This window comes from Fundulus heteroclitus, chromosome 11 (genome assembly GCF_011125445.2).
Source record: "Fundulus heteroclitus isolate FHET01 chromosome 11, MU-UCD_Fhet_4.1, whole genome shotgun sequence".
Taxonomy (NCBI): Eukaryota; Metazoa; Chordata; class Actinopteri; order Cyprinodontiformes; family Fundulidae; genus Fundulus; species Fundulus heteroclitus.
Genome location: NC_046371.1, coordinates 29,118,426 through 29,132,418, shown reverse-complemented (window position 1 = coordinate 29,132,418; position 13,993 = coordinate 29,118,426). Strand labels below are relative to the sequence as shown.

At 39.3% G+C, this 13,993-nt stretch overlaps 1 protein-coding gene across 1 annotated transcript in view; it reads left to right on the top strand.

Annotated features, from left to right (window-relative positions):
- Positions 1–13,993, top strand: part of pcdh1a (protocadherin 1a) — a 143,370-nt gene that overhangs the window by 98,554 nt on the left and 30,823 nt on the right. Inside the window, exon 4 of the mRNA XM_012864738.3 lies at positions 5,143–5,362. Coding sequence (XP_012720192.1) covers positions 5,143–5,362 — 220 coding nt within the window. The remainder of the gene's footprint in view (positions 1–5,142; positions 5,363–13,993) is intronic.

Here is a 13,993-nt window from a genome sequence, read left to right as displayed (position 1 = left end):
TCGGTCTTGCTTTACGGCGAGAACTCCATGTGTTTTTGCCCTGCCATTCACTATATGCACGCGCGAAAGCAACAAAGAACCGCGTGTTAACCTCAAATAAACATGCAAACATATCGAGTTTTATTATTATTAGGCACCCGCCTATGCATTGAAAATGCATGGCGGAGAAAGTTTTGACACATCCAGCAAGATGTGCACCAACAATTTGCCCTCTTTTGAACTCACCCATGTCACCCATAATGTTGTGTGCATTACAATATTTTGAGCAAAACTGTGCTCTTACCCTGCTAATTGGACCTTCACACTCTGCTCTTATTGGTTCAATGTGCAATTAATGATGATTGGCCACCAGGCTAGTCCAATTTAGCCATGAAACCTCCCACACTAAAATGAGAGGTGTTTCAGTTTCATTGTCCAACCCCTGTATATATTGTATGTCACTTACTGAATTGAGTTATTGAAATAATTGTCTATACTTTTATTTATTAAGATTTAATTCTAGTGTTTATGTAAGGCAGAGGTTAAAAATGTAAACGTTACAACCTTTTGTTTGGACCTTTTTTTGCCTTTTCTTCTTTCTATTAAAAACGGCTCTAAGAGAAGAGGTGGAAACAACGCCCCCAAAATGACGCTTGTGGCCAAAAAGTGTATTCTGTCAGTAGTGGTTTAGGACTACCGTAGCAAATGAATGGGAAACTTTGACCGTCGGCTGTCGCCAATTGGCTCATTAGCTGCGTCTCAGATCGAAATACGCAGTTTGCAGCTCTGCAGACGCAAAGTTTTCCCGGTCGGCAGGTTTTGATGAAGACAAATCCTTTTTATTCAGAAGGTTTGATTTAAAATCCCCAAGCGATGAGAGCCTAAGACCAAGGAACTCGGAAGCTTTGCCGTTGACGGTCACGCCCACCACCAGGCGGGCGCCTTCTTCAACTTCTTCAGAAGTTGAACGATTCTAGTTATTATTATTATTATATATATATTTTTTATTTTTTTGAATGTTGGTGAGACGCTACCGCTGCGGCCGCCTCGCCAAGATAGCGCTGCGGGAAGCCTGATGTTCATACTTTCACTGTGTTAGTCATTGCTTGTACTGCCGTTTTTTTTACTTTTCGTTGCGTTCGCCTGTCTGCTAAGCTCAAAACAACCACGCCTGGTTGACGGAGAAACCAGAACAGCTGAGCATCTTTACGACAGTGCACTTTTACTTTCGCCCTCTGGGGGGAGCCTCGCTGGAAAATCAACCCCGGTTGCATAGTATACCTTTAAGAAGTTATATACCTTGTAAGTAGAATTTATCTGTGTGCCTGAAAGTGTGGAAGTAGAATCTCCGTAGAGATCCAACCTAAGAGGTTGGTTAGAGAAGATTAGCAAAAAAAAGAGCATCATGAAGAGCAAGGAACACCACTGACAGGTCAGGGATATAGTTGTTGAGACATTTAAAGCAAAGTTAGGCTATAAAACAATATCCCAGGCATTTATAATCTTAATTTAGTAGTGATAAATTTGTTATGTGAATAATATGAAGATTATGATATATTTGTAATACTCCTGTCCACCTAAAGTAACAAGTCAGGCAGTGAGAGCATTAATCAAGTCTCTGGAGGAGCTGAAAAGATGTATGTGGGGAAGCATCAACAATTTGGAAGAATGGGCTCAGGTCAGGGGAGACGTGCAAAAAACAAACCGCACAGGTCAGGGGAGACGTGCAAAAAACAAACCGCAACTCATCTCAAACACACATAGTGAAATATGATGGTGGCAGCCTCATCATGTGGGGATGTTTTTCTTCAGTAATAACATTAAAACTGTGTTGAGAAAAAGATAGACTGATTTAAATGGAGGAAAACATGTTCTATACTGCAAAAGACTTGAGAGTGGGGCAGAGGTTCACCTTTCAACGGTACAACACTAATAATACAGCTAGAATTACAACACAAAGGTTAAGATCATTTCTCATTAATCTGTTGGGATAGCTCAATCCAATAAAATGGGGTATCTGGGCCAAGACTTGTCTTTTGTTGTTCTACATCCAGTCTGATTAAACTTGAGCTCTTTTGACAAAGAGCAATTGGAAAAAAAAACTTGAGTCTCTAGATGTTGAAGTTGACAGAGATATATCCCAAAGACATGCAGCTGTAGAATATTTTTGAGCATAAATTAATTCAATTTTAGTTTCATTACATTTTGGATCTGTTTCTGATCAATTCATGGGGCCCATATAGCAACAATATGTGTTTTCCAAGAATAAAACAACCATCTTATTTCATACAGGGACACAGGAAGGTGGATTTTTGTCTTCAACATACAAACTTTTGGTGATTGGCGACAATCAAAGAAAATGGTATTCTTGTAGGACATTTGAAAATGACTATAGAGCCGTTTACTTGTTGAAAACGTGTTATATTGAGATTTAAAGTCTATAATAATGGAGTTTAAACAGACGTGATCGTTCTTATATTTGTATTAGGCAAACGTTCTCAGTATATCAACATAATCATGTGGGGCACCACGTGAAATCAACAAATGTGTGCTTTTCTGTTGTAACACACATCCAAAAAGGACACATTTATCCCGTTGTATCCCGCAGTCCCCACACAAGTGCTACAAATTCTGTTGGGGAATTCAGTGCGTTCTCTCTCCTAGGGGGAGTGTGAGTTTCGCTGCGTGCGAACCCAGCAGCTGAGAGTAAGAGCGAGAACTTCGCTTAGGAGATACACAAGGCTCCGGCACGCATGGGTGGGCGGTGCGCAAAATCTGAGCTGCGCAGACTCTCCGCATACGTTTTACCCTAGATAGTCGGAAGCACCTATTGGCTTAATTTCTTGTGACAAATTCCTACATTTCCCTCAGCAGGCACCCACTGCGCCTGTCTGTCAGTGCGAGTGGGTGTAATGCTGCAGGTGCTTGCGAGTCGCAGCTGCCTAGGAGCAGCTCAGCGTATTTGCTATGTGTCACATACAAAAAAACAGTTTGATTTGAAAACTTCCCGCCGAGCAGTTAAAAATTGAATTCTACCTGTCCGCGGACTCATGTCCGCCTGCCTTAGTATATAGGAGGCTAGAGACAGAAATTGCTCAGGATGTGATCTGGTGCCATTTAGAAAAACTAATTTTAATAAAATGAACCGCAAACAGCAACAGATGTATAGTAATTTACTACATGTCGCGACCTTCTTGAGGGGGGGGGGGGGGGTTGGGGTTGTTGGTGGGGCAGGGCACCCACCTCGTAGAATGGTAGGGGAAACACTGCCAAGTGACAAAACATTAAGAAGTTCAGTGGTTTTACATGGCACTGCAATGTTACAATGAAATGAAAAATTCAACATTTTCTACACAATACCATGAGCAATTTATTGACTTGACTTTTGAGGAAGTACCTCCCCGAGGAAGGGGGGAAGGGGCGGGGGAGTAATATTGCTCTCTGCTCCAGTGCTTTAATAATCATTATTCCACTGTTAGAACAAGAGATGCATCATTTGTGTGCAAAAGAAATACAATGGGTGTAAAGATGATGGGAAGATGCACAGGTTTCCGGAAACATTGCAAGCCTACTGACGGCATTAGGGCGTTGATGGCTCTTACCTAAGCTTTAAAAGCATTTATTTTCTTTGCCGTTTGCTAGAAAAGTGTTGAAATGGTAAAAAGTGCAGGCCTCTCTTATTGATCGGAGCTGACTAGTAGAGCCGAGGCAAGCCTGTTCTGCTGTATCAGTGCTTTCCTGACTTTTACGAGAGGTGCTCATGTGTGGGTGGGAGGGAGTGGCGGGCGGGCGAGCGAGACTGCACGTGCCCTGCAAGGAGTCATCTTTCTCTTGTGAATCGGTGGTAAGTAGCCATTTGTAAACTGATCTTCGGATGAGGAAATTTAATGGTCTCCTAACTGTATTTACAAGCTATTCAATTTGATAAAGGGTGTGATCTCAGATGATTCATTACATGCCGCTCCGCTCCTCTTCCTGCAATCAAATTCTGGATTTCATCTGTTTTTTTATTATTTGTTAACTTCACAGTTTTAATCTTTAATTAAACCTTATCAGGATAAAACAACAAAAGAGCCTCTAATAATGCATTCTAACACTTGCATATTAACGCCTGTCCCAAACTATTTTCCCAGTGCACTGCTGAGGTTCTTTTTGTTAGTCTTATTTAGAGCCTCTCGGGAATTGTGGCAAATTGTGAAAATATTGTTTGGGCTTTTTGCTGGTTTAAACATCAAACGGTGCGGAAGAAGGGATGGGGTGGGGTGGGATGGGTAGGGGAGGGGGATATTAAAATGCATTGCAAGGAAGACGCTCACTGGGGCTACTGATTAGTGCACCAATCACTGTCATCAGAATTCATTTGGTGGTGACAGATTTAGAAAATGAATCCTCTAACTGACTAATGATCATAATAACAGCTATGAAAATATGCTTGACGCTCGGTTTCTGATGACTCCCCCCCCCCCCCCCCAGCAAGGTTCATTGTATAATGTTTGCTTTCAGGTTCATACATATGAATAGGTATTGTCTCTGTAGATAAACTTCTCATATGTACATGCTCCATTTATAACATTCCATCCTTTTGCATAATACTTTTATGGAAGCAAAGCATTGGCAGCATTTGGCAATGAATATGGCAAAATTAATTCTAGAAAAAAAAGTGTACTCTGTTTTCCAGTGGCTTGTATTAATTCATTCTTTATTCATAAGGTAGGAACTGATTTTGATCATTCTTGATATAAACAGTAATATTGTTTAACCTGTTTGAATAATTGCCCCCTATTTACATACCCAAGACATTTGAGTCAGTGTAGAGCTTTTCTGGTAGTTTATTCATTTCTGCTGGTGCCGATTTGCACATTCTTATTAAAGAAATAAATATTCCCATCCTCTTCATATATTTATACCTTATGTAAAATTCATAATAATAATAGTACAAAAGACTTTTTAATATTTAATAGTGTTTAATATTTGATTCTATTTTCTAACTTTTGGAGAGGGAACTTTGTAGAGACAGCAGTGTTCAGTGATGTTAAATGGAGCAATTTCAGGTACAACATTTATCGCTGGGGAACCATTCACTACAAAGACAATATAACTGAAAATGCAGTCAAGAGATTTGTTTCCTCATGTCAAAAAACATATGTGCTTTGTGTTTTGCAGCATCCCCATCGTCGCGTGACCTTTTCTACCACCAACCCTGTGCAGGACCTGCAGGATGCCTCACAGCACAGCTACTATGACAGCGGCTTGGAGGAGTCGGAGACCCCCAGCAGCAAGTCTTCATCTGGTCCTCGCATTGGACCCCTGACCCTGCCCGAGGACCACTATGAGAGGACCACCCCAGATGGCAGCATTGGAGAAACAGAACATCCAGAAAACGGTACAGTGGCAAACCTAATGGTTTGCAGTGTCTTGCAATTTAGTTTTTTGTCATTTTATCACATTACACTCTTAATCACCAATGTGTTTCACTAGGATTTCAAGTCATCGACCGATGCAATAATACATAACTGTGAAGTAAAAGAAAAGTTTCCTAGTTATTTTTAATGACAACATTTCATAGTTTTTCACGCTAAAACTTCTAAAAACTATTTTGAATATCCTCAAGATTTATATTCAAAATGATTCTTATCATTTATAGTTAAGAAAAACTCTCAAAACAACACAGTGCTGAAATTGGCTTCAAGCTTTCTCTCTTTTTTCCCCCCAAGATCTACAACAGTTTAACTTATCAATTAAGGGCTGCAGTATCCTACACTGAGGACAGATTCCTAAAAGCACAGTGAGTGAACCAAAACCATGCTTCTGCCACCACCACGCTTCACTGTGTGATGTGCATTTTAAGTTTTTTTTGTCTACACACAGTTTCTTGCATGCAGTGCAAAAAATTTATTTACGGTCTCATCTGACCAGACACGGTGGCTCAGAGGCATATATATAACATAAATACTCCCATCAGAAAGGCAAAAACAGCATTTAACTAAAAGAGAAAAACATTTAATTCAGGAGATTTGTCTTTTTTGAACAAAAGTTTTATTTATTTATCTAATTTTGAACACTTTTGAAGCTGAAATCCAGTGGGTAATAGTTACAGCCACAAACAATTGCCAACCTCTATCAACAGATGGTTTTGAAAGATGCTGATCATCGGTTGGCCAGGGAAAATAAAAAATAAAAAAACAGTGACCTTTGATAATGTACAAACCAGCTGCCTTTGTAGGGAGATTTTTCAAGAGAACATATCTTACTCTAGCCCACTTATAAAAACACTAGGCAGGCTCTGACCTGGCACCCCAGAGGAAAGAAGAAGGTTGAACTCCCTCAAAATAGCTAGCAACAGGGTTTGGAAGCAGATATTAAGAGAACGGGCAATACTAGGAAACATGTAGAGTAGAGGGCAAAGTATGAAAAGGGCTTGGAGAGGAATTGTCACTGCTCTTATCCCCAGGGGGAAAATCAGACATGTAGATCAGTGGCTTTTTTTCAACAATGGCTTCTTTTTTATCTTCCACTAAGGCCAGATGTTAGCAGTGCACAGTGAACAGATTTGTCCTGTCAACAGTTTCTTCCACATGAGCTGTAGATCTCTGCAGCTTCTCCAGGGTTACAATAGTTCTCTTTGTTCCTTCTCTTAATCATGTTCTCTTTGTCAAGGCAGGTGCATGGCCATTTCTTGGTTGGTTTGCAGTTGTGTTATACTTTTGGAATTTTCTGATGATAACCAGATAACTGTTTCATGAGATGTCCAAAGTTTGAGATACTGTTTCATAACCTAAATGTGCTTTAAACAGTTTGTAAACTCTTAAACTGTATTCTGGAGCTGTTTGTTCCCTGATGTTTGCCAACAAACTACTACGATCTTCATGGAATAACAGTATACATGTAGAGATTGAATTGCATAGAATTAGACTCTAATTACCTACCAATTAGGTGACATCTGAATACAATCAGCTGTTCTGAATTTCATTTAGATTTATCATAATAAACGGTGCAGAATCCCTATAAAGGGCAACTTTTCAGATTGCTATATGTGTTTGTTGGTGTGTGCCATGTTGTGTACTTCGGCATTACCCTAATAAATAGGTTCTCAACTACTTCTGAGCATCAACTTGAACAAATTAAAGGCACTTCCTGTTAGGTAACTCTTTATTTCTCACTCATGGGAACAGAGTTTGGAATTGAAATTATGGTCCTCCCTATAATAAATTATATATTTTCTGTGATCCCAGTTAAATTACCCCAGACTTGATTCAAAAACTTAAGTGTGCACCTCCAAGTGACAAACTTGCTCACACACACCCACTCAACACAAACATAGTTGTATCCAAGGTCTGAAGAGGCTGCAGTGAAGGTAAGGTAAGGTTTATTTATATAGCACTTTTCAGTAACAAGACATTCAAAGTGCTGGGAACGTTATGCTACCTGTAACATTGTTTAACATGACTGTTTTGGTGTTGGGTCAGGACTGGTCTGGGAAAGGCATATCCATGGGGGGATGCACAGAGGTGTACAGGATAAAGAATGAATGAACAACCTTTTCGTCTCCTTAGATAACGTTCAATTTGAGCCCATAAAAATCCCATGCGGAGTTCCCCAGGGGTCCATTCTGGGTCCCCTCCTATTCAATATCCACATGCTTCCTCTAACTCAGATAATACAAATCAACAACATATGTTACCATAACTATGCAGACGACACACAACTCTACATCACCATGTCACCAGGTTGACTATGAACCCATTCAAGGGCTGAGTAAATGCTTAGAAGAAATAAATGCATGGATGTGCCAAAATGTTCTTTTGTTCAATAAAAACAAAACTGAAGTAATAATTTTTGGATCAATGGGGTAACGATCGAGATTTAGCACACAACTTCAGCTGTTTCAGCCAGTAAGCACTATTTAGGCCCAAAATCTGGGAGTAGTGATGGACTCAGACAAGAACCTTCAAAAGGAACCTAAGACAATTACAAAGTCAGCCTTCTATCACCTGAAGAATATTCCCAACATTAAAGGACTACTGTCACAGGATCTAAAGAAAAAGAAAACAAAACTAATCCATATGTTTATCTTTTTGCGATAGACTGGCGACCTGTCCAGAGTGTACCACGCTTCTCGCCCATTGACAGCTGGAGATAGGCACCAGCACCCCTTGCGACCCCACAAGGGATAGGCATGTTAGAAAATGCATGGATGGATATTTATGCTAAACTTAATTGATTACTGCAAAGGTATCTTCACAGGCTGGTCATAAAACTCAATCAGACAGCTGGAGTTGACCCAGAATGCTGCTGCCTACAACCTCACTAAGACTATGAAAGTAGAGCACATCACCCCAGTTCTAAAGCTCTTACACTGGCTCTATGTATCTCAGAGAATAGACTATAGAATACTTCTGTTAGTCTATAAATCACTGAATGGTTTAGCACCAAAATACAACATAGACTTAGTGTCAATGTATCAGCCATCCAGACTCCTCAGATCTTCTGGCTCAACTCTGTCCTGCATACCCAGAACCAAACACCAGAAGCATCATTTAGTTGTTAAGCTCCATTTATCTGGAACAAACTCCCAGAAGACTGCAAAAGTAAAGTGCTGAAACCCCGAGTTCCTTTAAATCAAGATTAAAAACCTATTTGTTTAGAGTTGCCTTTAAATGTTAATGTTCAATTCAAACTGTTGTAGTTCACTGCAACCTCATTAGGTTAAGTTTGTACCCCAACTTATCTTGCCCTAATCCTACTATTCCACTGCAATGTGCTTTTGTCTGTATGTTTTCTTTTCTTATGTTCTGTTCATGTGCAGCACCTTTGTCTTGTCAGTAACGGCAATTGCCTTGTTACTCATATGGGCTATACAAATAAATTTGCCTTACCTCAAATGCCATTAGGTATCAGGATAAAATCCTTAGACCCATTATTAGACCAGTCACTGGTGCAATGGTTCCTGAGTTTCTCCTGGTGCATGATAATATCTGACTTCATGTGTCAAGATTATACAGGCAGTTCTTGGTGGATGAAGGGATTGATATCATTGGCCGTCCTGATTTAAATGCAAAAGAACATCTTTGGGACATTATGTTTAGGTCGATCTGGTGCCAGTGGGTTGCACATCAGTTTATCTAGGAGCTTAATGATAGCCTGGTCAGGATATGGGAGGAGATACTCCAGGACACCATCCATCATCTCATAAGGAGCATGCATACAAGCATGGGGGATGGGTGGCGGGGGGGCATCCAAACTACTAAGTACCATTTTGAGTAGCTACAATGACATTTAGGGAATTTTGACCTGCCTGCCTCATCAGTTTTTCAGTTTCACTTTTTCTGTGAATTTGGATTAAGCCCTCTGTGTTTTTTTATCTTCATCAAATTATGATTTTCCTAACACATGACCCATTCCATATCAGTATAAATATCCAGTGATATTTTTTAAAACTGATATTCGATGCATCTTCAAAGAATGTCATGATTTTTTTTTTAGTATATATATTGTAAAGAGAATTGGCTCAAGAACTGAACCCTGTGGTAAGTAACCCTAAAGCAGGAGTGTCAAACTGTATTCCTCAAGGGCCTGTGTCCGGCAATGTTTAGATGTGTCCCTGGTCCAACACACCTGAATTAAATGGCTGAATTAGCTCATCAGTATCCAGTCAAGTTCTCCAGAATCCTGCTAATGACCTGATTATTTGACTCAGGTGTGTTGAACCAGAGACATATAAAAGTTGCAGGACACCAGCCCTTGAGAACTGGAGTTTGACACCCCTGCCCTAGAGTGTAGAGATTTATCTTTACATGAACACACTTCCAGTCTGTCATAAAAATAAGATTTAAACCAGCCTAGTGCTGTGCCTCTGAGCCCTACAGCATCCTTTTTAAGAGAATGTTGCCAACAACAGCTGAACACGTTAAAGCTTGCAACACGAGAATCCATGAAAAAGTTCAAGAAGTATAAATAGCTTTGCTATATGTATTGAATTATTTTTTTAATAACATATATGTTTGAGAGATAATCTTGTGCTCTGCAGCCATTCCACAGTGCAGATATTGTCACCTGAGGTGTTAAATGTTTTCACCATTGACTGTCAAACTTCTTAGTTTTTTTTTTTAGGCAGATCTCTTTGAGTGTCTGTTTGTATGTGTGAGAGTGGTCTAAGGGCTGGTGTAAGCATTGCCTCCATCCCCCCTCATCAGCAGGTCCTTTGTCAGACATCCTTAATGACCCTCTCTCACAAGTGTGCTAATTAAAAAAGCCCAACTAATGGAGCATTTGCCCTCTAAATAAATCTGACCCATGACATCCAGACAACACTGTGTTCTGCTCTGGGTTGACGAAAACTACACAGCAGCTTAGGTCTGCAGGTTCCATCATGTCTGTGCGCATTAATCCAAAAGCAAGATCTCAGCAGATGTCCATTTTTAAAAAAGAAAAATGTCATAACCAACCAGTAACCATGTGCTGGACATGTAAGCTGCCAAACATAATCCAGTCCTTATTTTGTAACAAAATGCGTGATTCACACATGATTTTTCTCAGTTTTCTGTATATTTGTATTTCCCTTCTGGGCAAGAGCAGTTCAGAGCTCTCATTATGTTTTATATCACTTCTTTGTTGCATGAATGTGGTTTCATCTCATCATCACGCAGGGCTTTTCTTTATGTGCATAGGTTATCAGTTTTGAATGTAAGGCTTTCACAAAATCCCATATCAGTTAAAATTGGAAGAATGGCAACAATAACGCTGATGATATGATACTTTGAGGAAGTTAAAAAGGTACATTATAAAATTAAGCTATCAATCATTCAATCAATCAATTAAACTTTCTTTATGTAGCACTTTTCATACGTCAGATGTAATACAAAGTGTGAGGTTAAAAGAAATAAGGGCAATTTAACATACTATTCTCAGTCAGATTTAGACATTAATGAGGCTGTAAACATTAAAAATAGTCACAAACATCTACAAAAAGAAATGTTTAACTAAAATTTCACAGCTAATTAAATTAGTAAGTCAACATGACTTTGAAGGTTAATCAGATGGATGGGTGGTTTAAAATATTTGCCTCGTTCCCATTTCTGTTCTCTGTTGCTGCATTTCCCCTTACTTATGCAAAGCTTGCTTGCAAAAAATTTCCTGGAACCTTTGAATCTTCCAGCAGTATCAGAGATTCTTCACAGACCAAATGAAACAGACAGTTTAATGTAAATATGGGTGGAACTTGTCATAAACTATAAAATTGTAAGCCAACACAATTTGTGGAATGATATGGTTAGTTGATTTTAACGACGTTCATTGTAGATATCTCTCAGCATTTGTATTACAATGGTCTGCTCTGAATTTGTCCACCATGCAAAATCTCTTAAAGAATTGTGATGGCATGAAAACAGTTTGCTTCAAACAAAATTGGACATTTTAACACACTGAGTGGTTTGTTTCAGTGGGTTTATTCCTAATATACTATTTAAATAACAAATATATTTCAAATATAAATATAAAATGTAGTTTTTGATTATTAGATCCATGAGATTACTAGGATCAAGAGGGCACTGATGGTTCACCTTTTGTGCAAATTTCAATGACTTTTTTTTATAATATTGAGAAGTCTAAAGATGACAGTAGGGCCAATATTTTTATTTTTAATTTAGTCTAAGTTTTATCCAAGCAAAGACACTAAGAGGGATATCTATAATATGGTAGATACAGTAGTGACTGGTAATAATTCCATCGATACGAATCCTCATCAGAAAATCTGAGCCAACTTATTAAGAAATAATTGTTTTTTACAAAAAAAAATAGATAACTAGTGTTTTGAGGGACCACTTTTATGTTTTAATTGTGACAGATTTAGATTTTCGCATTGTATCTGTCATTTTCAGGTCTGCTCTGTATTTTGTGTGCAACAAAATCTCTGCCTTTGTCATGGCAAAGAGATGTAGGAGCCTACCGAAGGATCAAAGGGTAAAATGTGTCACTGTCACGGCAGAGCACCAGACGACTGGGTTTTATTATTAGTCCAGCAACTTGCATTGTGATGCATTGAGTGTTTATTTGACAGCTAGGTAGCGTCTTGTTATTTAGTTTATTTATCTGTATTGGAAATGTTTTTGTCCATTAGAGATACCATACTTCAAGAATGGAGCTGGTGGTGGCTGTGAAGCAGAGGATAAGTCTTGCCAATATTCCCTTTCCCTCTGGCCCAGTGGAGGTCAGAGATTGCTTTAGAACCCATTAAATAGATTTAGTCATTCCATATACAGGCTTGCTGGTCACCCAGGAGCCAGGAGCTGATCATTTCCATTTTTCCCATATACTCAGCATGTGAAAGATGTGCATCCCCCCCCCACCACCTCCCTTTTGTTTCTGTTGTTGTGCCTGTTTATTGTGCCATCCCCATCTGCAAAACACAGCTTTTTGTGAGACTGGGTGCTCTTTGTTGTCAGCAGCAGGAGAACAAGATTGTGAGGGGAGATGGAACAGTTAAAGAATGAAAAGGTGGCACAAGATGGGGGATATGTGATGTTCTGACAGGGAGTGGGGGATTGAGCGCCCCTCGACAAAGACGCAAAGCCCACAAGATAAGCACATATGGCATGGAGATGCAGAGATAATCTGCTAACCAAGGATAGACCTAATTAAAACGTTATTCCCACCTCTGGGAGATAACACAGAGCCCACATAAAATGAAAGATTAGACAGGAAAAAAAGAAATCAAATGAGACGCAGGAATTCCTCCCCTGCTCCACCTGAATCGTGACATGAAGTCTTTTTTAAGCGCTTGAGTGGCAGAGTGACAGGTTGTACCGGCGCAAAGTTTTTTTTTTTCATTGCATTAAAGATGACTGACAAGCAAAAAATGGGGAGGAGAGCACAATGTGTCACTCCATTTAAGTTGGATAAAACACAATATATAAACCCCAGACTGTCAGCTTTTGCATCACCAGGCCCAGGAAATATTGACATGGATGTGTGTTTAGTCATACTAGGGGAATTTTGACACTTGGGAATCTACATTTTGAGAAACTGCTGGTGCCTCACAATGGAACATGATGTTCTCAGGATTCATTTTAGTTTTGCCGGTTAATAAAGTGATGCTTGCAGTCAGGCGTAGCTTGCCTGCAGTTAGAATTAGCTTATTGGTCTTTGGAGCATTGGCAATGCCTTTGCCTTTAACAAAGAAAATGATTTCCATATGTGGCGTATTAGCTGAATATATTATTAACTATGATCATGCATGGACTGGCATGAGATCCTTGTGATGTGATACTGAAAAAATATATCATGACTTTATGGTGTCAATGTATTAAGTAAAATATTTTAAACAAAACCACATAACATGGTCTAAGTGATTTCACTACTGCTGCTAAAATTGCCCAATGGCTGTTACATATAATAATGTACACAACATTTTTTTTTCATTATCATTTTGATCCATAGAAATGCTTCAAGTAAAGTTACTGTATTACTCACAATGTTTTGTGCAGTTCACATCTATTAGGTTGAAGGGTATAAAATCCACTGATACTGAGATGAATGTTGTAAATTCCCTTAATACAGTCTGGGTGCCCCAAAGCAATCACATAGGTCAAATGGACATGCTCTTCATTATACATAAGTAAGTTGAACCTTCATCAGTACCAACAGAGCATCTGTATAGTGTAACATGAGAAACAATTTAATTGTTGGGTAATTGTTGTGGCATTTGAGTAGCATTGCTTTGATTTAGTTGACTTTTTATGCATACATGCAGGTTATAAACAGGACTGAATTGATGAGAATTTGGATTAAAGCCAGTTCTGATGCCATGTCCCTGTTTATTTTACACACACATATTACATTACAGTGATAGTTTGGTACACATGAGCTTTAATCTTTTAGGCAAACTGCAGGCTGTCCAGGCCAGAAGGGATGGCGTTCTTGATGTGTTGTAGGAGGATCCTCTCGAAACACTTCATGATGACGGGGCTCAGAGCAACAGTCACTGAGGCAGGTGATGGTTGTTTTTTTGGGGACAGGC